Genomic DNA, 22461 nt, shown 5'->3' with positions numbered 1-22461 from the left:
TGATAGAGCGATAGCCTCTCAGGCCTGATTCAATCCTCCTGATGCCAGAGCTGAGTAGCTGAGACCGCTTCGGTCTCTCTCACAAGATAAATATCATCTCTCAAAATGAGTTTTCACTGTTTATTTTTAATTGCCACTAGGGTTACTGCTGAAGCTCAATTCTGCAAGATGAACCCACAACTCCCATCTACCTTTAAATTTTTTTTTTCTTTTTATTTGATAGAACAGAGAGAAATTGATATGGAAAGGGAAACAGAGAGGGAAGGAGAGCAAGAGAGAGAGATCTGCAGCACTGCTTCACCACTCATAAAACTAGACCCCCACATGTGGGGACTGGGGGTTTGAACCTGGGTCTTTAAGTAACTTAAATAACATGTGTGTTCAACCTAGTAAGCCACCACCCAGCTACTCAAAATTAAAAGTTTTAAAAACCGATGAGGTGGTTGTTTCAAATTAGCTGTGAGTAATGTCTCAGGGCTCCTTCCATCTGGGGATGCAGGATGGCATCCAGGTGGCAGTCAGCTCTCTCAAACAGGTACCAGTCCATGTGGCCCTGGAGGGGCTCGACCCAAAGCAGATACCTGTGCTTTGTTTCATCACTGAGATACAAAGATAGTGGCCAGTGGAAGGTTCTCAAGCCTTCCTACAAACCATGAGTCTGGGGATATGAAAGCTAGTCCCTTGGTAAAGTACATGCCCACGTGGACAGGAGGTTCTGGGTTTGAGCCAACACCAAAGGGAAGCACCATCAAGAACACTGGGGGAGCTCCTTGGACAGTGGGGCAGGGCTATGGGGTCTCTTGTTTCTCAGCACCATGCACAGCACTCAGGGAGCCCCATGGAGGGGAGAGCAGGGCTGTGGAGTTTCTCCTCTCTCAGCACCATAGACAGCACCCAGGGAGCCCCATGGAGGGTGGGGCAGGGCTGTGGGGTCTCTCCTCTCTCAGCACCATGCACAGCACCCAGGGAACCCCATGGAGGGTGGGCAGGGCTGTGGGGGTCTCTCATCTCTCTGCACCATGCACAGCACCCAGGGAGCCCCATGGAGGGTGGGGCAGGGCTGTGGGGTCTCTCCTCTCTCAGCACCATGCACAGCACCCAGGGAGCCCCATGGAGGGTGGGCAGGGCTGTGGGGTCTCTCCTCTCTCAGCACCATGCACAGCACCCAGGGAGCCCCATGGAGGGTGGGGCAGGGCTGTGGGGTCTCTCCTCTCTAAGCACCATGCATAGCACTCAGGGAGCCCCATGGAGGGTGGAGCAGGGCTGTGGGGTCTCTCAGCACCATGCACAGCACTCAGGGAGCCCCATGGAGGGTGGGACAGGGCTGTGGGGTCTCTCCTCTCTCAGCACCATGCACAGCACCCAGGGAACCCCATGGAGGGTGGGCAGGGCTGTGGGGGTCTCTCATCTCTCTGCACCATGCACAGCACCCAGGGAGCCCCATGGAGGGTGGGCAGGGCTGTGGTGTCTCTCCTCTCTCAGCACCATGCACAGCACCCAGGGAGCCCCATAGACAGTGGGGCAGGGCTGTGGGGTCTCTCCTCTCTCAGCACCATGCACAGCACCCAGGGAGCCCCATGGAGGGTGGGGCAGGGCTGGGGGAGGGGGTCTTCTCTCTCCCCTTCAGTTTCTTCCTCTTCTCTGAAAATATAGAGTAAAAATTAGAGGTTTGGAAAAGAGATCACCCAGGAGGGGTGACGCCCTGGGTTTCAGACCTAGCGCCACATGGAAGCACAATGGATGGCACTGGAAGGCAGAGCTTCGTGAATGTACGGCAGTGCTGTAGTGTCTCTCTTTGCTGTGTCTCTCCTGCCCTTCTCCCCCTCTCTTTTCAGAGAATAAGTCATAAACACATTGGGCTAGGGAGGCTGCTCAGCCACTGTATTACATATGGACAAGGCCCTGGGGTCATTCCCCAACACTGCATAAGAAGTTCCCCCCAACCGGGCAAGGTGATCGGCCACCTGGTAGCAGGCACACTATACCCTGCCTCGTGAGGGCCCAGCCTCAAGTCCAGGGATAACCCTGATGGCAAAGAAAAAACAAAGTGGTGCTATGGTGTTTCTCGTCTCTCTCCTTCTCTTCTGAGATATTCAAAGGGGGAAAAAGGAGCCTGCTGGAGGCAGTAAAACCCCATAGGTTCCAAAAAGCCCTGGTGGCAAAAATAAATAAATAACAAATCCTCCAAACTACTCCCATGTCAAAGTTAGCAACTAGCTACTGGAAGCATGAATCCAGCAGAGCTCTGCACTTTCCAGGGCTCTAAACTCAGGACTTCAAACGAGCTTTTTAGCTCATGAAATACAAACACACAATTTTTTCTTTTCTCTTTTCTTTTCTTTTCTTCCTTCCTTCCTTTTTTTTTTTTTAAAGAAAAACACGACAGAGAAAAACGAAGAAGGAGACAGTGAGGTGAAGGCCGCAGGTTTATTTGACATGGAGCATGATTCGAAGCGTCTCACCTGCAGTCGAGGGGACACCCCTGCCTCCCTCTGACGCTGCCCCAGAGACCCTGTCCCCTGGGGATTCTCCGTCCTCTGGCCCAAAGAGTGGATTTTCAAAAGAGACACAGTGCACATTCACAGGCAGCTTTGCGAAGAGGGGGAGAAGGCTGAGGACTGCCCCCTGGACCAAAGGCACTTAATCTTAGAAGGGACAGCACAGCAGAGCCCCTGTGCAGCACCCGGGGTATAGCCCGACCAAGCCAAAGCCACTAACCTTGAGAAAGCAAAGTGCAACAAGAGTATAAAGCAAATGACTCATCCCCGCGCCCCACCCTTACCGGAAACCACGGGGGAAGTCAGCGCCTAGTTCACATGATTCTTGGTGCCCAGGGGTCACACGTTGGGGGAAAAATAGCGAAAGGGTCATCTGTCATAAATTCTCACTATACAATCACCATACTATCTGTTTACTCACAGGGTGGGAGGAGACTGGGGCCTCGGAGTGAGGGGCACAGCATCACCCACACACCAGGACACAGGGGACCCCGGGAATCTGTAATCCTTGTTCTGGGGGCACCACCCACTCCAGCCACTTTGAAAAGAGGGAGCCGGAGATGAGGGTGGCCGAGGCACCCCCCAACCTCCACCCCAGGGCAGCTGACTCGCTCTGGTCCCCACGAGGAGGTAGGTTCTCTGGCCATGGGGCAAGCAAGGGAGGGAGTCTGCATGAGGGTGTTTGGCGTGGAGGGGCGCTGGGGCGCTCCAGCTCAGCCAGCACCTGGCAGGAGGTCAGCTGCGCAGCGGAAGCCCAGGTTGGAGGCGGAGCTGTCCGGAGTGTTCTGGCTGCGGGCGGCACAGCGGTACCTGTAGCAGTAGGACTGAGGGGAGAAATGCAGGGTGAGGCTCTCCCTGCCCCAGGGCTCCTGCCTCCCCCGCCACAAAAGCTCCCCTAGGTGTGTGTGTGGGGGGGGGGAACCTTTAACAGTGGACTAAAAATAACTAATTGGAGTCATACAAATAAAAAAATAAATAAAAAGAAGTCATGAGACTTAATGGAGTGCTTGCTACTCAGCAGTTAATAAGACTACTATGTGTCCTTCCGGACTAAACAGATAGGACTGGCAGTGATTATGCTTAGAAGGAAGGAAGGAAGGAAGGAAGGAAGGAAGGAAGGAAGGAAGGAAGGGAGGGAGGGAGGAAGGGACAACTATGGGACGATTTCACTCATCTGTGAAATATAGAGCACTGAAAAACATGAACTTGAAAAAAGGGTAGAAAATGTTATATATATATATATATAGTCAACCTATCATTGATGACCTTGGGAGAATTATGGTGGTTACCACTGGAAGGGGGGTGGGGGGCACAGAACTCTGGTGGTGGGAGTGGTGTGGAATTATACTCTGCTATCGGATAATCTTGAAAGTCATGGATAGTACTAGTGGAGTTCCATGTAAGTAGAATAGTACTATGCTTTATCTTCCTCTCTCTCTCTCCTTCTCTCCCCCCCGCCTCCCTCTCTTTCTCCTTCCCTCTCCAAAATCAAAGAATATAAAGCTTGCAATGCCTCATTTAAAAATGAGTAACTCATTGCAGTAAGAAAAAGTAAAAATATATACTAATTTAGTAGATCAGTATCAATAGTTTTCTTTTTCTTTTAAAAATATTTGTTTATTTATGAGAGAATGGAAGAATCAGAGTATCACTCTATATGTAATGCCAGGGGTTGAATTCAAGACCTCAAGTTTACAAGTCTGGAGATTTAGCCGCTAGACTCCCTCTTACCAAAGACACTGTTTTCTGTTGCCAATTTGTTTTGTTTTTGGCCAGAGCACTGCCCAGTTCTGGCTTCGCCACCTGGAAGACTATTGCGTAATATCTGCAGGGCCTCAAAAGTTTTCTTTAGGGAATAAGAAGGATGGTTTCTACTTTCATTTTTCTGCTTATTTATTTGCTAATCTTTATGCAAAGCAAATGCTTTGTTTGCATAACAAGAATTCAGTCCATGGTGACAATGAAAAGAGCTAGCGTTTTCTTCCTTTAGTCTACAAAGCCATAAAGAACTCAACCCTAAAATGCAACTCTAAGGGCTACCATGTTAGAAGACTAGGGATCAAGTCTCCAGTCCCCAACTGTGGGGGTGGGGGTGGAGGAAGCTTCACAAGTGGTTGGGCAGTACTGCAGGTGTCTCTCCTTCTCCCCCACCTCCATCTCTCACTCTCTGTCAAAAAACAACAACAACAACAAAAAAAAACCATGATCACCAGAACAGTGGAGTTAGGCTGACGCCCAGTCCTAGCAAAAAAATTAATTAAATTAAGTTAAAAAGCAAGTTAGTGCTGGGAAGTTGGACCCATCTTAGGAGAAAACCATCAATTCACACTCTCCTTCCATTTTCCATATGCTCATTCACTAGGCAAACACTGGTTGAGAATTCATTTTAAATTCCAATAATGAGTGACTAACAAATCTGTCACTAAGGAGTGACCTGATTATAAACGTCCTCATTGCTCTTCCCCCTCCCCAATTCTATTTTTAGCACTGAAAGGTGGTTATTAATGAGGTTAGGTCTTCTAAGTGGCTGGAATGTGGGTCATTCTATTAATTAAGAACAGGGGTAGTAGATAGGACATGGTGCAGCCCTACTTCACCAAAATAGCTAATTACCATGTGAACCTGAGCTTGTTCTCTGTGCTAAGACAATCATTTACCAGCCTTGGGGCTCTGGAGTCCAGCGGGATAGTGACATGGTTTTTATGAGAGAAGACTTTTAGGGGAAAAGGCAAGCTGTAAGGAAACTGTAGTCTCATAATGAAAAAATGATTATTATAGAAACTCACATACTAGAACTCATGTCTTTCCATTTCCCAGCCACCCTTTCTGACTCCACATCAACTGACTTTCCTAGTAAGTTGAGAGGAAATGGAAGAAGGGTGAAGTATTCCTACTATGGTGAGGGCTGGCTAAAGGGAGAGATTTAAGAAGATTAACGACATTTAAAAACATTAGGAGAGATAACTTAATCTGACAACATTCAAAGACAACAAGGAAGATTTCTTAATCTCGCAGCAATCAAGCACAAAGGCTAAGGTTTATTGAGTGTGGAGTGAAGTAACTGTTCTAAGGACCATCACATGAGAGAACTCACTTAATCCTCTCTGTAATCCTATGAGGAGCCAGCAGGACCATCCCCAGCTTCAAACGACAGGGTGGCCTGATATGGCCTTGGTTCAGGGCTGGCCTGAGACTGATAAACTTGGGGAAGATTAGCTGTCAGTGTTATGCCAGTTATTAACATGCTAATAAAACTGGACTCGGAAAATCACAGGACAGGTATCAGGGACTCTCATCACCAGCTGTTCCCTGCTCTGCTGGCTTGTGCCCTTTTAAAGAGAATCAAGAATAATCAAAGACCAATTATAGCCTTGGTCTAGCAGGATGCTCAGGAGGCAACAGAGTCTGATGGCTGCTCAAACCTTGCTTGCCCTGTGACCAAGGTGCTGCTCTCCAGCCCTGTGCTTCATTTCTATAACCTTTTATTAGTGATATAAATACTGAATCAGAAAATTTTAAGATAATAGAGGTATAATTCCACACCATTCCCACCACCAGAATTCTGTGTCCTCATCCTCCTCTAGCAGAAACTGTCATAGTTCGCCCAAGGTTGACCATATATATTCCAGTTTTTATTCATTTCTATGGCCCTGCCTACACTTCCTTTCTAAGCCACACCTACACTTCCACATATACTTCCTTTTCCCTCTCAGATAAATGAAATAGGACCTGACTTCCTCTGGTGTTTTCCAGATTCTCTTCCTTCTCGGTGACGGTATAAAAACAAAGGTCCCTGGTCACAAATGTTCTGGGTCCTGGTGGAACTGGGGTTGAGTGAGAGCTCTCTGGTCATCTTCCCCTAACAGTTCCCTCCTCTGGGAGTATGGACCAACATTCTTCTGGGGCATCACCCCACTTCTGTAAATGCTCTCTCAGTCTGGGGAGACAACATAACGTGATGGAAAGACTCTCAATGATGCCTGAGGCCCTATGGAGCTCCTCTCCCCCCAGTGCTGTCCATGGTGCTCCCACATCATGCTGGGGCTTGCACCTAGGGCCTCATGCGAGGAAGGCATGTGTGCTACCAGCTGAGCTATGTCCCTCCAATCACCCCAACTTTTTATATTTCACTAGAGTACTGTTCAGTTCTGACTTATAGTGGTGCTGGGGCTTGAGCCTGAAACCTCTGATGCTTTAGGGAGGAAAGTCTTTTGCAGAACCACTGGGATATTTCCCTGGTCTCTCTCTCTCTCTCTCTGTGTGTGTGTGTGTGTGTTTCCAGTTGATTTTCATGTGTCAGGGCATTATTTACAGTATTTTGCCTATCTAGCTAGAAATTCGTTAGTTGGTTCCTTACTCAAAAAGGAATAAATACTTGAGAGAGAGAGAAAGAGAGAGTAAGAGAGAGATGACACAGTCCCAGTCCCATTATAACAGAGATGATGATTAAGGAGGATGGTACCACAGCAGCTCCTGTTACTGAGTTTCCCAATGAGCTGGGTGCTGTGTCAAGTGCTCTAACACTGTGGGTCTCTTCCCATGGGAAATCTGCAGTTGGTGTAGCTGTAAGTGAAGGACAGATGTGAAAGCTGAGGCTCACCACCCAGCAAGGCACAGGCAGTCTGCCCAGACCCAACTCCAACTCCATGTCTGAATCATCCAGTTACAGTGTGGCTAAGCACTCTGCAAGCAGCTCCCTGCCAGCCTGTGGGGAGGGGGCTCTCCTGACCTCTTGGAAGAAAGGGCTAATGTGAGGGTCTGAGACACAACCCTAAAAAGATCAGGGGAGAATCATGTGTTTTTCCAGGGAGGCCTGACTTTCCAGCAGTAAAATTCAGTGCTGCTGTGGCAACAGCTTGAATAGTTTCAGTCTGTGACCACAGATTGGTGGTGTGTCTGTGAACCCCAACAGGTGCAGAAATGAACTAGGGGACTGCTTTTAATTTACAATTAAAAACATAATTTTCAGTGGAATTGTATCAAACTGAAAAGCTTCTACACAGCAAAAGGAATTACCACTGAAACAGAGACTTCCCACAGACTGGGAGAAAATGTTTATATGCCATGCATCACACAAAGAGCTAATAATATCCAAAACATACAAAGGATTCACCAAACTCAACAATAACAAAACAAATGACCTCAGTCAAAAATGGGGGGAGGACAAGGGCAAAATCCCATGGCCAATAGATAATATGAAAAGAATGCTAGGGAGTGGGGTGGTAGCATAAAGAATGCTAGGGAGTGGGGTGGTAGCATAGTGGGTTAAGCGCACATGGCGCAAAGCCCAAGGACCAGCGTAAGGATCCCGGTTCGAGCCCCCCCGGCTCCCCACCTGCAAGGAAGTTGCTTCACAGGCGGTGAAGCAGGTCTGTAGGTGTCTATCTTTCTCTACCCCTCTCTGTCTTCCCCTCCTCTCTCCATTTTTCTCTGTCCTGTCCAACAACAACAACAATAAAAAACAAGAGCAACGAAAGGGAATAAAGAAAGAAAGAAAGGAAGGAAGGGAGGGAGGGAGGGAGGAAGGAAGGAAGGAAGGAAGGAAGGAAGGAAGGAAGAAAGAAAGAAAGGAAGGAAGCTCAAAGTCATTGATGATCAGGGAAATGCAAATAAAGACAATGAGATGCCACTTTACACCCGTGAGAATGTCACACATCACAGAACTCTGGTGGTAGGAACGGTGTGGAAATATACCCATCATTTTAGATTTTGTAAACCCATATTAAATAGCTAATAAAAGTAAAATTATATATAGAGAGAATATCAGGGCTCAGTGGCGGTGTACATATTACAGTGTGCAAGATCCTGGGTTCGAGCCTCCAGTGCTCACCTGCAGGGGGAAAGCTTTGTGAATGGTGAAGCAGGGCTACAGGTATCTCTGTCTCTCTCCCTCTCTGTTGCCCCCTGCCCTCTCAATTTCTAGATGTCTCTATCCAATAAATAAATAAATATTTTTAAAAATTCTTTTAAAAAAATACAGAGAAGTGGTCTGGGAGGTGTTAAAGTGGCTAAAGCACTGGACTCTCAAACATGAGGTTCTGAGTTCAATCCTCAGCAGCACATGTACCAGAGTAATGTCTGGTTCTTTCTCTCTCTCTCTCTCTCCCCTCCTATATTTCTCATTAATAAATATAATATTAAAAAATAAATAAAGAGAATATCAACGTCACTCATCAGAAAAGGTGGAAAGACTGATTGCTGGAGAAGCTGTGGAGGGGCACTCTCCTACATTGCAGGTGGGAACATAAGTTGGTCCTACTACCATGGAAACCAGTCTGGAGACTCACCAGAACCAGAGAAACGGACGTATCCAGTGACCTAGCAATTCTTCTCCTGGGGATTTACCTAAAGGACACTTATCCAAAGAGACCCATGCATGTCTGCTCCTAGCAGCACAAGTTGTAACAGCCCAAATCTGGAAGCAACTCAGATGCCCAGTGACAAATGAGTGGCTGAGAAAGTTGTGTTATATACCCACATAATGGAATACTATGCACCTGTTTAAAATGACAAAGTCACTTCCCTTGCAATATCTTTGACAGAACTTAAAGGTGTCACATTGCGTACGATAAATCACAAAGAGAAGGACCAATACCAAATGATCTCACTCACTGGTGGGACTTAGGATACGAGGACAGTGAGGGAAAATATAAAGTGAAACTCTGGCTGGCTGTGCTGGACTGGACCAAAGCAAAGCCTCTCTCTTAGGCTTGTAGAATTTAAAAGGATCTATTTCTCTGTTTGATGTGGCAGAGAGAAATTGAGAGGGGAGGAGGAGACAGACAGGGAGAGAGAGACACCTACATATCTGCCTCACTATTTGTGAAGCTTCCCCCAGGCAGGTGGGGAGCAGGGGCTCAAACCTGGGTCCTTGCACCTGGTATGTGTGTACTCAACCATGTGCACCACCTCCTGGTTTCCCCAGACTTATAAATTATTTATTTATTTTTAAAATATTCTTACTATTGGATAGAGACAAAGAGAAACTGAAAGGGGAGGGGGAGATTGAAAGGGAAGAGAGAGACAGAGAGACCCCTGCAGCCCTGCTTTACCACATGTGAAGCTTTCCTCCTGCAGGTGGGGACCAGGGGCTTGAACCCGGGTCCTTGCACACTGTAGTATGTGCGCTTAGTTAGGTGTGCCACCACCTGGCCTCCAAATTTTTATCTATCGATCTATCTATCTATCTATTTGTTTATTTGCTTATTTTATCAGAGCATTGCTCCACTCTGGCTTATGGTGGTGCTGGAGAGTGAACCTGGGAGCTCAGAGCCCCCAGACATGAAGCATTTTTAAAACGTGGGTGAGGGAGGTCACTCAGCAGGACTGTGCACACCCAATACCCTCAGTTCTCTCACTGGTGCTGCATGAGCACAGGACACCATGAGCGTGCCTAGGGCACAGCCACAGACCCACACTCAGGAGATTCTCTCAGGCCCCAGCTCTCTGTTATTCTCACTGGAGACCTCCAGACTGCTGATGCCCGCACACACTACACCCCAGAGAGCGGCACTCGAGTCTGGTGGAGATCCCAATGGCTTCTCATCCACAAGAGTTCTACAAGGCCACTATTGTAGGGCAAAGCCTGCCGGTGCCTCGGTGACCAAATTAGTAACTTAATTTGGAGCCATTAGAGGTGGCTTTAAGTCTCTAGCCCCCGAGACTGACTGGATTACACGCCTACAATTATCATCTGCAAAAGGGCATCTCTGCGTGGGGATGGGAGTGGGGGGGAGGGCATCAGGGGCACTAAAAACATGATCTGAGGGGAGAGTGGGGGGTGGGAGGAGGGAAGAAGGAAAAGAGGGAGAGGAAGGAAAGAAAGAAAAGGAGAAAGAAAGGAAGAGAGAAAAGTGGAGAGGAGAAGAGGTAGTATTCTGCTTCCAAATTCCTCTTAAAGGTTCCTTCTCACAAACCCCAAGCCTGGTTGACAATCACAGCACCTCTGATACGGGAACCTCTGGCCCAAAAGCAGACACCCTGTGAACCTGGTGCTGACCCCGGAAGCCCAGTCAGTTCCCAGGACACAAGAACGGCTTCCTTCCCAGCACACAAATCCAGTCTCAACTGAGAGCCAGGAATCCACAGAATGCTCGGGACTCAGTGCCAGGAAAGGGGCCAGGCCCACCTGGCTCATGGAACACCCAGGGTCCTCTCGAGACACTCCAGTCAGGCAGTTAAGGCACTGGGTGGAGCTGGGCTGCCAACAAGCACCGACAACCCCAGCTCCCTGGGCCACTCAGCCCTTGTCTGAGACAGATGACGTGTTTTTTCTCTGGCTTTGCTGGGGATGTGCTTCCATCAGCAGGGCTGGATGGGACATCTGTGGGAGGGGGTACCGTTTCCAGTGGACTACCTCTATCCTAATGAGAACCACAGATGACATGGTGGGTCATTTCCGCCAAGTCTGGAGAACCCTCTCTGCTCCTCCAGAAACCTTTCTTTGCAGAAAAGCAGACAGGAGCTGGGACACAGCCTTACCTTGTGGCACATGTAAGAGCCTCCTTTCTTCACACGGTCCTTCCCAGAAGGGGGCCCTTTCTGGGGGTGGAGAGAAGAGAGCACATTAGTCCACTGTGACCTTGCCTGTTCTCCCAACAGTGCTAACTTGCAGCCCCACCCCCACCACCCCTTCCCCTGGGCCTTCACAGATGCCGGTGTGGTGCTGGGCATCTAGCCCAGAGCCTTGGGCTTGGTTACGGTGCACATGCCTCCGGGTGAGCTGTCTCCCGGGACCTAAATGCCCACTTACGATGAGATCTGACAAGTGCTGAGTCATTCAACCAGACCCAGAATCAAATATTCATTCCTAACAGGCCCCATGACTTTTTAAAAAAATTTATTGGATAGAAAAAGAAACTGAGAGGAGAGGGGAAGACAGAGATGGAGAGAAACACAGAGATACCTGCAGTCCTACTTCACTGCTCATGAAGCCTCCCTGCTGCAGATAAAGGGGCTCGAACCCAGATCCCGTGTATGGCTGAACCATGCAGGTTGAACCAGTGCACCACTGCCTAGCCCCCTTGAAATATATTTTTATTAGTGATTTATAAGATTATAAGATAACAGAACCCCATCCAAAAATGGGGAGAGGATGTGAACAGAATATTCACCAAAGAAGAAATCCAAAAGGCCAACAAACATTAAAAAAAAAAGTTCCAAGTCACTGATTGTCAGAGAAATGTAAATAAATGTAAATAAAGCTCTAGGTCCCATGACTTGGATTAAAATGTACCACTCATTTGATCAATGAGATATCACTTCACTCCTGTGAGAATGTCATACATCAGAAAATGTAGCAGCAACAAATGCTGGAGAGGTTGTGGGGACAAATGAACCCTTCTACACTGCTATTGGAAATGCAAATTGGTTCCAACCCCTGTGGAAAGCAGTCTGGAGAACTTTCAGAAGGCTAGAAGTGGACCTTCCCTATGACCCTGCAATTCCTCTCCTGGGGATATATCCTAAGGAATCCAACACACCCATCCAAAAAGATCTGTGTACACATATGTTCATAGCAGCACAATTTATAATAGCCAAAACCTAGAAGCAACTCAGGTATCCAACAACAGATGAGTGGCTGAGCAAGTTGTGGTCTATATACACAACAGAATACTACTCAACTATTAAAAATGGTGAATTCACCTTCTTCACCCCATCTTGGACGGAGCTTGAAGGAATCATGTTAAATGAGGTGAGCCAGAAAAGAGAAGGATGAATATGGGATGATCTCACTCATGGACAGAAGTTAAGAAATAAGAACAGAAGGGAAAATGCAAAGCAGAACTTGGACTGGAGTTGGTGTACTGCACCAAAGTAAAAGACTCTGGGGTGGGTGGTGGGGAGGGTTCAGGTCTAAGAACAGGATGGCAGAGGAGAACCTAGTAGGGGTTATATTGTTATATACTGGGAAATGTTATGCATGTACAAACTATTGTATTTACTGTCAACTGTAAAACATGAATCCCCCAATAAAGAAAATTTTTAAAAAAGATAATAGAGGTATAATTCCATACCACTCCTACCACCAGAGTTCTATGCCCCAACTCATGGCAACCACTATAGTTCTCTACTGGGTCACAGATATGGGTTGACTATATTATATATGTGTGTGTGTGTGTATATAATTCATTATTATCTTTCCTTACTGTTTAGAGACAGCCAGAAATTGAGAGGGTACAGGGAGATAGATAGAAGATAGATAAGATAGGCAGACAGATGGCGAGATACATTAACCTGGAAGTTCCCTATCATCAGAGTTCTCTGGAACTGAGAAAATAGACATGGGAGGTGCTGAAATTGTTCAAGACTTTAGAGAATCTTTTTAAAGACCTCATGCATTCATCAATGAAGAAGCTGCTTTGGGGGGCCAGGTGGTGGTGCACCGGGTTAAGAGTACACAGTACTAAGTGCAAGGACCCCGCACAAGGATCCCGGTTTGAGCCCCCAGCTCTCCATCTGCAGGAGGGTTGCCTCACAAGTGGTGAAGCAAGTCTTCAGGTGTCTATCTCTCTCTCTCTCCTTCTTTCTCTTCCCCATCTCTCTCAATTTCTCCATGTCCTGTCCTACAAAAAAAATAGAAAAAATGGCCTCCAGGAGCAGTAGATTCATAGTGCTGGTGCCAAGCCATAGCAATAATCCTGGAGGCAATAACAAAAACAAACAAAAAAAACCCTACAAAGCACCGCTCCACCACCCATGAGCTCCCTCAGTGCTGTCTGTGCTGTTACCTGCAGTGCCAGGGCTCACACCCGAGGCCAGTGCAGAGTAAGGCATGAGCTCCAGCAGGTGAGCCACCTGCCACCCCAGAAAGCCTTTCCAGTGAAGCGTCACTGTCCCCAGCCCCGGGAACATGGAGAGGAGCTTAGGACAGGCCTGGCCACGCAGAGAGGAAAAACAAGGTGGTGGGCAGAAAATAAACCGCCAGAGGTCAGAGAGAGAGAGAGAGAGGGAGACCTGAATGTTAAACTCTCAAAGCAAGGAACACCCCACGTTCCTTCCTCCAGGAAGCAGCCCAGCATGGTGATTATCCCGTTAGAAGAATGAATGAAAACACTCATTTCCTCCAGCTGTGCATTTCACCCACGCTCGGTTAACACACACAGGGACACTTCTAAATGGGTTTCCACTGGCTCACGCCGTGGATGGCTTTCTTTCTCATTGGAGACGGTCCCTTGGAGGGCCTGGGCCCATGGCAGCAATTCTTGAGAAGCCATATATAAAAAGAAGACATATGCATAAAACTGGGTGTCTAAAACAGTGAATTCTTTTTAGACTGTGAAAAGTGGTGGCTGCTGGAGGAAAATGGGTAGAGGGATGTTGTGGGGGCAGGGAGGTGTCTTTGGTGTGACGGCAATGGAACATGGGTGGTAAGTGTGGTCTCACACACACACATACACACACACACAGATCTGGGCCCATACTCCTGAAATTATATGTGATTGCAAGCCAACTTTAAATCAATGTGGGGAAAAAACAAGGCTGAGAGCACACCAGGTACAGCATGTCATCTGCTGGGTCCAAGGCCTAGAGTTTTAACCAGCGCGCCACAGGAGAGCCTCATGGCCAGTGTGAAGGGAGCTCCATGGCCGTGTGTGTACCAGTGTGCAGTGGTTCTCTTCAAGTCTTACATGATCATAAACCAATGTTAAGTAGATGAGAAGTCAATAGCTGGGAGTTGGGCGGTAGCGCAGTGGGTTAAACACAGGTGGCACAAAGCACAAGGACTGGTGTAAGGATCCTGGTTCAAGCCTCTGGTTCCCTACCTGCAGGGGAATCGCTTCACAGGCGGTGAAGCAGGTCTGCAGGTGTTTATCTTTCTCTCCCCCTCTCTGTCTTCCCCTCCTCTCTCCATTTCTCTCTGTCCTGTCCAACAACAACAATAATGACTACAACAATAAAACAATAAGGGCAACAAAAGGGAATAAATAAAGTCAATAGGTAATTTAAAAAGAGTGTTCCCCTCAATGGTTTCACTACCTAAAACAAACAAACACACAAAAAACAGGGCAGAATTCTTGACTCTTTATCCATCTAATTCCAGAATAATGAACTGGGGGTCCAGGAAACCTCCTGATAAACTTAGGGGTTTAATATATTTAAAGTTTTTTCAGTGACACAAAGAGTGCTGTCCTACTGGCAGGGCTTATGCCTAGGGAGGGAGGGACGGAGGGAGGGAGGGAAGGAAGGAAGGAAGGAAGGAAGGAAGGAAAGAAGGGGAGAAATGAATCTACAGGATAATTTCACTTGTACATGAAATACAGAAAATTGAAGCACATGAACTTAAAAAAAGAAAAAAATCATGTGTCTATAGTCAGCCCATTTCTATGATCTTGGGAGAATGATGGTGGCTACCGTTGGAGAAGGCAGGGTAACAGGACTTTGCTGGTGGGAGGGGTGTGGAATTATACCCCATTGTAAATCACTATTAAATCATTAGTCATATATATATATTAAAGTGTCATCCTAAAGAAAGGGACCCGAGGGCTCAGAAACCAACAGAACTAACAATAAGGACAGAATTCTTGACTCTTCTATCCATCTAATTCCAGAATGATGAGCTGGGGGTCCAGGCAACCTCCTGAAAAAAATATATATAGGTTTAATATATTCAAAGTTTAATCTAGTCAAAGACCACTCTGTGGAGGCATTGAGACCAAATTGTGCAATTTGTGCTCTCTGGTCCTGACTCAGGGAATGGGGGACAGCGTCACTCAGCCCCGCAGGGAGTGAGAAATGGTTTCGCTATCTGGCCTTCCCCAGGGCCACGCTTCTCACCTCCCAAAATGAGCTGGGTATCTTGTGCATTCCTCCGTGACAACACATGAGCAGGTGCTGAGGAGTGAAGCCATCAGCTCTCGCCAAAGGCTATTTTGAGTTGAGCAGGATTCCCCCAGGGCTGCCCCGATGCCTGGACAGTAGACAAGGGCTCAGTGTCTCCACTGTCAGCTCTGCAGGGGAAGAGTGCTGTCCTCTGGTGAGGACACTGAGATGGGGGTCTGAAGGAGGGTCCCCTAGTCCCTGCCTGCAGCCCTGTCACCTTCCTCCTTTCAGAGCAAATGTCTGAGGTGTGGTGCATGGCTCACGTGTTCTTCCCCAAGATCTGGAAGTAAAAGCCTTGCTGTTGGGAAGAGAATGGTAAGACAGGAAAACCAACCCTTTTCCACTGGGTTATGCTGGTGATTTTTCTGAACATAATAGTTTTTATTAGTGATTTAACAGTGACTGGTAGGATCATAAGAGTTAGGGGGTATAGTTTCGTCTTTGAAAAAGCATATTTATTTATTTATCAGGTAGAGACTGAAAGAAACTGAGAGTGGAGGGGAAGATACAGAGAGTAAGACCTGCAGACCTGTTTTACCACTTGTAAACCTTCCCTCTTGCAGGTGGGGACCAGGGCCTTGAATCCAGGTCCTTGTGCATGATAACGTGCACTCAATCAGGTGCACCACTGCCTGGCTCTGCTGAAAGTGTGTCACATAAAAAGTGTTGCTTGTGAGTGGGAGGGGGACCAGCACGCTGTCCAGAGGCCAGAATTGTGCAGTTTGGGAGCTGAGTTCCGCTTCCTGGCTCTGCCACCTTCTCACTTGACAAACCAGGGAATGTCCCCTGGCCCTCACTCAGCCTCCTCAGCTGCCTGTGAGGACACCATCATCCCTTCTGGTTCTGGGGAGCTTGCTGCCAGAGGCCACATGGTGACCTTCTTTCTGGCTGTGAGATGGAGATTTCAGTGACCCCAGCATGTAGCTGGGAAGGGAGAAGAGAGGAAGTGAGAAGAGGAGAATGGAGGGGAGGGGAGGGGAGGGGAGGATAAGAGAGGAGAGGAGAGGGGGGAGAGGAAGGAGAGGGAGGAGAGGGAGGAGAGGAGAGGGGCCACAGAGGGTTCTCATCACTCTCTCAGTGTGAGCCAGGAGCCTGGCGGTTCTGCTGAGTGGTCAGGGCTGCTGACCAAGCCACCAGGCATGAGACTGACACTGTCCTTTCTTGCATGACTGTCACAGTATGGTGTTTAGGTGATGAACAGACAATGGACACAAGACCCAGACCCAATCAAGTTCAGTCCCTGCCAGCAACCTTCTGTGGTGACCTCAGGCCAGGGGACTGGCTGCACCCCAAGTTCAACTGCTGTACCCTGCAGGACAAGGCGTGGCCTCGTGAAGCGGCAGAGCAGGGAGGACAGACGGGGTGGGGGGTGCTCAGGTGCCCTGGTGAAGTCCACCGTCAGTGTAGAGTGGAGGAAAGGAGCACATTCTCCCTGGTGCCATAAGAGCCAACGTGCCAACCAAAAGCAACAGGCAGACGCTCTGGCTCTGAAGGCTGGCGGGCAGCAGGGACTCAGCTGCTCAGAGCAGGAGTGTTTCTTGGAAGACTGGACTCCATTCAGCTGCAAAGCGCACGCAGGCTTTCTGTCACAGGCAGGGCTGAGAGGTGTCAGCAAGGGGGGCAGGCTGCAGACTTCAGGGGGAGGAAGTGAGGGCCATTTCCGAGTCTCTCTCTCTCTCTTTCCTCAGTCTCCAGCAGCCATCTCTGCTCTGTGATCCTCTGCCCTAACCAAGCAAGTGGGAAAAGGCAGTCCCAGTGGGGAGGCAGTGCACGGCCCACAAGGAGCCAGCTGTGACTGTCCATGGGGATCAGAACAAGGAAAACCACGTCAAGGCCGGATGACGGAGCAAGGCCGGATGACGGAGGAATGGGAGGGTTTTTTTTTCTTTCTTTCTTTCTTTTTTTTTTTTGCCTCCAGGGTTATCTCTGGGGCTCCGTGACTACTCCATGAATCCACTGCTCCCAGAGGCCATCTTTTTGTTTCCATTGTTGATGTTACTGTTGTTGTTGGACAGGCCAGAGAGAAATCGAAAGAGGAGGGGAAGACAGAGGGGGAGAGAAAGATCGACACCTACACACTGCTTGCAGGTGGGGGAGCTGAGGACTTGAACCAGGATCCTTGAGCTTCACATTATGTGTGCTACTGCCCGGCCCCCAACAGAATGGGAGTTTTCTACAACATTGAGGTCTGTTTCTCAAAATGGTTACATTTTAACCCAACCCAACCCGGAAGAAAAGGAAACCACTGGGCCAGAGAGACTCCTCAAAGGAGGGCAATCCACAGAGCAAGGACCTCGGCCCAGGTGAAGCCTGGAAGTGTTGGGTGAGGAGACAATGTGAATATTCCTGTGAATCCTTAGAAACCCAAGTGATTCTAAAAAACTGAGCGCCAATCAGCACCCGGCTCCAGGACAGATGGTAAGGCGAATGCATTCACAGACTGCCAGGACTCTGCCGCCTGGCACACACCCCCCTTCCAAACTTGCAGATGCTCAGAGCTGAACGGAAGAGAAATTCTATTCCTATTCTGACAGCGAACGCCAAGCCCTATCCCCCTGCCAAGAGGGATCGGTGCCTCCCCACCAGCCCTTAGCAGGGCACCCCTGAAAGAGAGGGGCTGAATGGCCACTTCTATCAGCCCCGATGCCCAAGCCAGTGGGGAAAGAGGGTGAGCACAGTCCCTGAAGAGCCCGGCCTTCCCATCAGCACCCAGGGAAGGCGGTCCGAGTCTCCAGATCAGGCACCAGCAGCCCACGAGCTCCTCTGGGAGGGAAAATCCTACGCTTCACACAAATCCATCTCTGCTTCCGAGCACGGCCTGAGGCATGGAATCTGGCAATTTCCTCAACTACCCTGAGCTGCCTAACCCTCCACTAAGAAGCCTTCCTTCTCTTTCTGTCTCTCTTTTTTTCTTTTCTTCCTATTTTATTAGATAGGACAGAGGCAGACACCTGCAAACCTGTTTTACCACTCGTGAAGAGTCCCCCCTGCAAGTGAGGAGCAGGGGGTTGAACTTGGGTCCTTGTACCTGATAATATATGCACTTCACCAGGTGCACCACCACCTGGCACCTTTCACATTATCTTTCTGCTATTCAGAGGGCAATAGCTTAAAATTCAGCGTAGGGCTAGGGAGACAGCAAGAGAGCTGTACAGAAGACTCTCACGCCTGAGGCTCTAAGGTTCCAGGTTCAATTTCCAGCACCACCAGAAGTCAGAGCTGAGCAGTGCTCTGGTCTCTCTCTGTATCTTTCTCTCATTAAAATAAAATATATTTTTATTTATTTATTTTCCCTTTTGTTGCCCTTGTTTTTTAATTGTTATTGTAGTTATCACTGTTGCTGTCATTGATGTCACTGTTAGAGGACAGAGAGAAATGGAGAGAGGAGGGGAAGACAGAGATGGGGAGAGAAAGACAGACACCTGCAGACCTGCTTTGTATCCTGTGAAGCGACTCCTATTCCCTGCAGGTGGGGAGCCAGGGGCTTGAACCAGGATCCTTACACCGGTCCCTGCGCTTGGCGCCACATGCGCTTAGCCTGCTGTGCTACCGCCTGACTCCCTAGAATAAAATATTTTTAAAAATATAATTCAGTGTATTAGTCCCCAGTCTTGTCAGAAGATGTTCATGCATTATTTGCCTTCAATCTGCTTGTACAACAGAAAAGATTTTTTAAAAGTTTTATTTTTATTTATTTATTTGGATAGAGACAGAGGGAAACTGAGAGGGAAGGAGGAGATAACAATAAAGAGAGACACGTGCAGTACTGCTTGTGAAGCTTCTCTCCTACAAGTGGGGAGCAGAGGCTTGAACCCAGGTCCTTAGGCATGGTAACATCTATACTCTACCAGGTGCACCCCCACCCAGCCCCCACCCCCACCCCCAGTAACCTTCTTCTTAAAGACAGTGCTTTCCCCAGAGCTTGGTTTAGGAGAGAGGAGATGACAGCATGTCCCCAATAGGTACAGCTGGGGGCCAGGCAGTGGCGCACCTGGTAAAGCACACACAGTACTCTGCACAAGAACCCATGCAAGGATCCAGGTTTGAGCCCCCATTCTCTCTGTCCTATCCAATAAAACATTTTAAAAACGGCCATCAGGAACAGTGGGTTCGTAGTGCTGGGCCTGGAGGCAAAAAACAAAACAAATCCAGGTAGAACTTAGATAAACACTGTCACGGCAGACCTCCAAGGTTTGAGTGCACTCAGCCAACATACCCCTAGTTCAGGGAGTACTCACTCAATCACTCAGCATTCCCCCACAAAGTGCCAAGGCCCCCAGTAAAAAAGAAAAAGAAGTGTACTATCTTACTTTTTTTATAATGCTTTTTAGCACTTTTTCCTTTTTAAATTTTTATTTATTTGATAAGAGACAGAAATCGAGAGGAAAGGGCGAGGGAGAGTAGAGAGAGACCTATGGTGCTGCTTCACCACTCATGAAGCACCCCCTCCCCACAGATGGGGGCCAGGGGCTTGAACCCAGGTCTTTGCGCATTATAATATGTGTGCTCAACCAGATGCACCACCAAAGAATGTTCTCAAACCAGAATTTCAACTGGCAATTTTGACCCAGGCAGCCCAGTTAGCTTGCCTGATAAACACCCTAGGGAGCTAGTTATTAATAAAAACGTTAATGAACTCCGCCTGGCTATTTATATACCTCGCTCTGATCGGATTAGGGAGACCAGAAAGAATTTCTGAAGCTGAGGCAGGTTCTCTTAACCAGTGAGCAAGCCTGCAGCTCAGAAAATGCACGGGGGGCACTTGGCAGAGGGGAGGGACAGCTAAGCACCTAGGCAGGGACTTCCCAGAGGGCAGGGTACTGGGGGCAGGGAGTCCCCTTTCCAGGTCCAATGCTGGGGACTTACCGGGTTCAGTGTCTCCTCGGTCGAGTGGTGCACAGCCCACCAGTCCCAGGTCCACTCCCAGGCATTGCCCACCATGTTGTACAAGCCATAGGCATTGGGAGGGAAGGCGTCCACCTGAAACCAAGCAGGAACATTCAGGAAAAGTGCTCTTGGAGCTGAGCACTGGCTTCACTGTGAGCCCAGGCCTCCAGAGATGGAGAAGACTCTGAGGGGACTAGAAACCAAGGGCAAGTCCGGAGCATCTGCTGTGAAATTCAGCAAATCATTCCCGACAGAAATACAGTGACCATGGCTGAAAGCTGGGACTGGAGGACGGGCTGGGGCAGCTGGGAGTGGGCTCTCCACATGCCAACAGGACCATCAGGCTCGGCTTAGCACTAGCAGTTCTGTCCCTGGAGCTGAGCACAGCAGGCCACAAGCAGCTCTCATTTCATTTCATTCACTTAGTTATGCTTCTGCAGCTTCAAGGTCTACCAGTGTGGGTTTTCACACACACACACACACACACACACACACACACACACACACACACACACACACACACAGATATATGATTTTTAAACTTTTTTTATTGGGGGATTAACGGCTTCCATTAAATACAGTTTTTTTGTACATGTGTAAGATTTCTCAGTTCCCAATAAAGATATTAAAAAAAAAAAAAAAAAAGATTTCTCAGTTTTCTGCCAAACACTCTCACCCCTATCCTGCACCAGGACCTGAACCTCACTCCTTCCCCAGAGTCCTTAACTTTGGTGCAACACACCAAACCCAGTCCAAATTCAACTTTTTGTTTCCCCTTCTGCTCTTATTTCTCAATTTCTGTCCATTAGTGAGATCATTCATATTCATCCTTCTTTCTGGCTTATCATCACTTCACACGATTCCTTCAATCTCCAACCAAGATGAGGTGAAGAAGGTGACTTCAATATTCTTAATAGCTAAGTAGTATTCCATCTTATTATTGTTGTTATTATTTACTTTAAAAAATATTTATTTATTTATTTATCCCCCTTTGTTGCCCTTGTTGCTTTATTGTTGTAGTTAACTATTGTCGTTGTTATTGATGTTGTTGGATAGGACAGAGAGAAATGGAGAGAGGAGGGGAAGACAGACAGGGGGAGAGAAAGATAGATACCTGCAGACCTGCTTGTGAAGCAGGTGGGAAGCCGGGGACTAGAACTGGGATCCTTACCCAGGTCCTTGCACTTTGCGCCAGCTGCACTTAACCTGCTACGCTACCACCCGACTCCCTATTATTTACTTGTAAGCCACTGCCCTGATCAGCTCTGGCTGACGGTGGTGCCTGGCATTGAACCTGTGGCCTTTGCAACCTTGAGGCATGCAAATCTGATGTGCTACTACCTCTGTGCTATCTCCTTAGCCTATTATTTACTTTCAAAGGAGAGACATCACAGCACCACTCCACCATAGAGGCAGCTTCGCCCCCCTTCAGGGCTGCCCATGGTGCTCTCATGTGGTGCCATGGCTGGAACCCAGGCCCTCAGGTACCCTCAAGTGTGTGCTGTACTAGGCAAACTCTCTTCCAGCCAGCACTGTGTTCTTCTGCACAGGAGAACCCAGGGCAAGTCGGTCCTGCCCACTGGCTCCCACGCCCACCTCATCTTCAGCCCCAGTCACTATTGACCCAGCAGGGGGATGTACTTTTGTAAGAAAACCATGCGGGGAGTTGAGCGGTGGTGCAGCGGGTTAAGCGCACATGGCACAAAGCGCAAGGGCCGGCGTAAGGATCCCGGTTCGAGCCCCCGGCTCCCTACCTGCAGGGGAGTCGCTTCACAGGCGGTGAAGCAGGTCTGCAGTTGTCTACCTTTCTCTCCCCCTCTCTCCATTTCTCTCTGTCCTATCCAACAACGATGACATCAATAACAACAACAGTAATAACTACAACAATAAAAAAAAACAAGGGCATCAAAGGGAAATAAATAAATATTAAAAAAAGAAAACCATGCACGGGGCTGGGCAGTGGCACACCTGGGTGAGCACATGTTACACTAGTAAGGAATACCTACACTTTCATGATCTTTTCCACAACTGTGTCTTCTATTTCCCTTTCTTTTTCTTTTCATTGTCTTTCCTATTTAATACCTACTCACCAGAGATACTAACTTTACCTTATCAGCTAATTACCCCTCCTATAGTTAAGTAACCTTCTAGTTTCTCTAGCTATTCATTTATGTATTTATTATTTTTATTGTTTTATTACCACCAAGGTTAATGGCTGAGGCTTGGTACCAGCATTATAAATACACTGCTCCCA

At 48.1% G+C, this 22461-nt stretch overlaps 1 protein-coding gene across 3 annotated transcripts in view; it reads right to left on the bottom strand.

Annotated features, from left to right (window-relative positions):
• The window catches only part of SUMF1 (sulfatase modifying factor 1), a 71502-nt gene that overhangs the window by 1685 nt on the left and 47356 nt on the right, over window positions 1-22461 (bottom strand). The window contains exons 7-10 of one of the 3 annotated variants that reach the window (XM_060180790.1): window positions 20187-20300; window positions 10980-11039; window positions 5285-5348; window positions 2896-3322 (exon numbers count right to left, since the gene is read on the bottom strand). In XM_060180790.1, the coding sequence (XP_060036773.1) occupies window positions 5295-5348; window positions 10980-11039; window positions 20187-20300 (228 nt within the window). In that variant the 3' untranslated portion in view covers window positions 2896-3322; window positions 5285-5294. Of the gene's footprint in view, window positions 1-2895; window positions 3323-5284; window positions 5349-10979; window positions 11040-20186; window positions 20301-22461 lie in introns of those variants that run through there. The other 2 variants (XM_016191200.2, XM_060180791.1) reach the window with 2 other exon arrangements.

Source organism: Erinaceus europaeus, chromosome 21 (assembly GCF_950295315.1).
Source record: "Erinaceus europaeus chromosome 21, mEriEur2.1, whole genome shotgun sequence".
NCBI lineage: Eukaryota > Metazoa > Chordata > Mammalia > Eulipotyphla > Erinaceidae > Erinaceus > Erinaceus europaeus.
The sequence above is the reverse complement of the archived record's forward strand: the minus strand, read 5'-3'. Positions and strand labels throughout refer to the sequence as shown.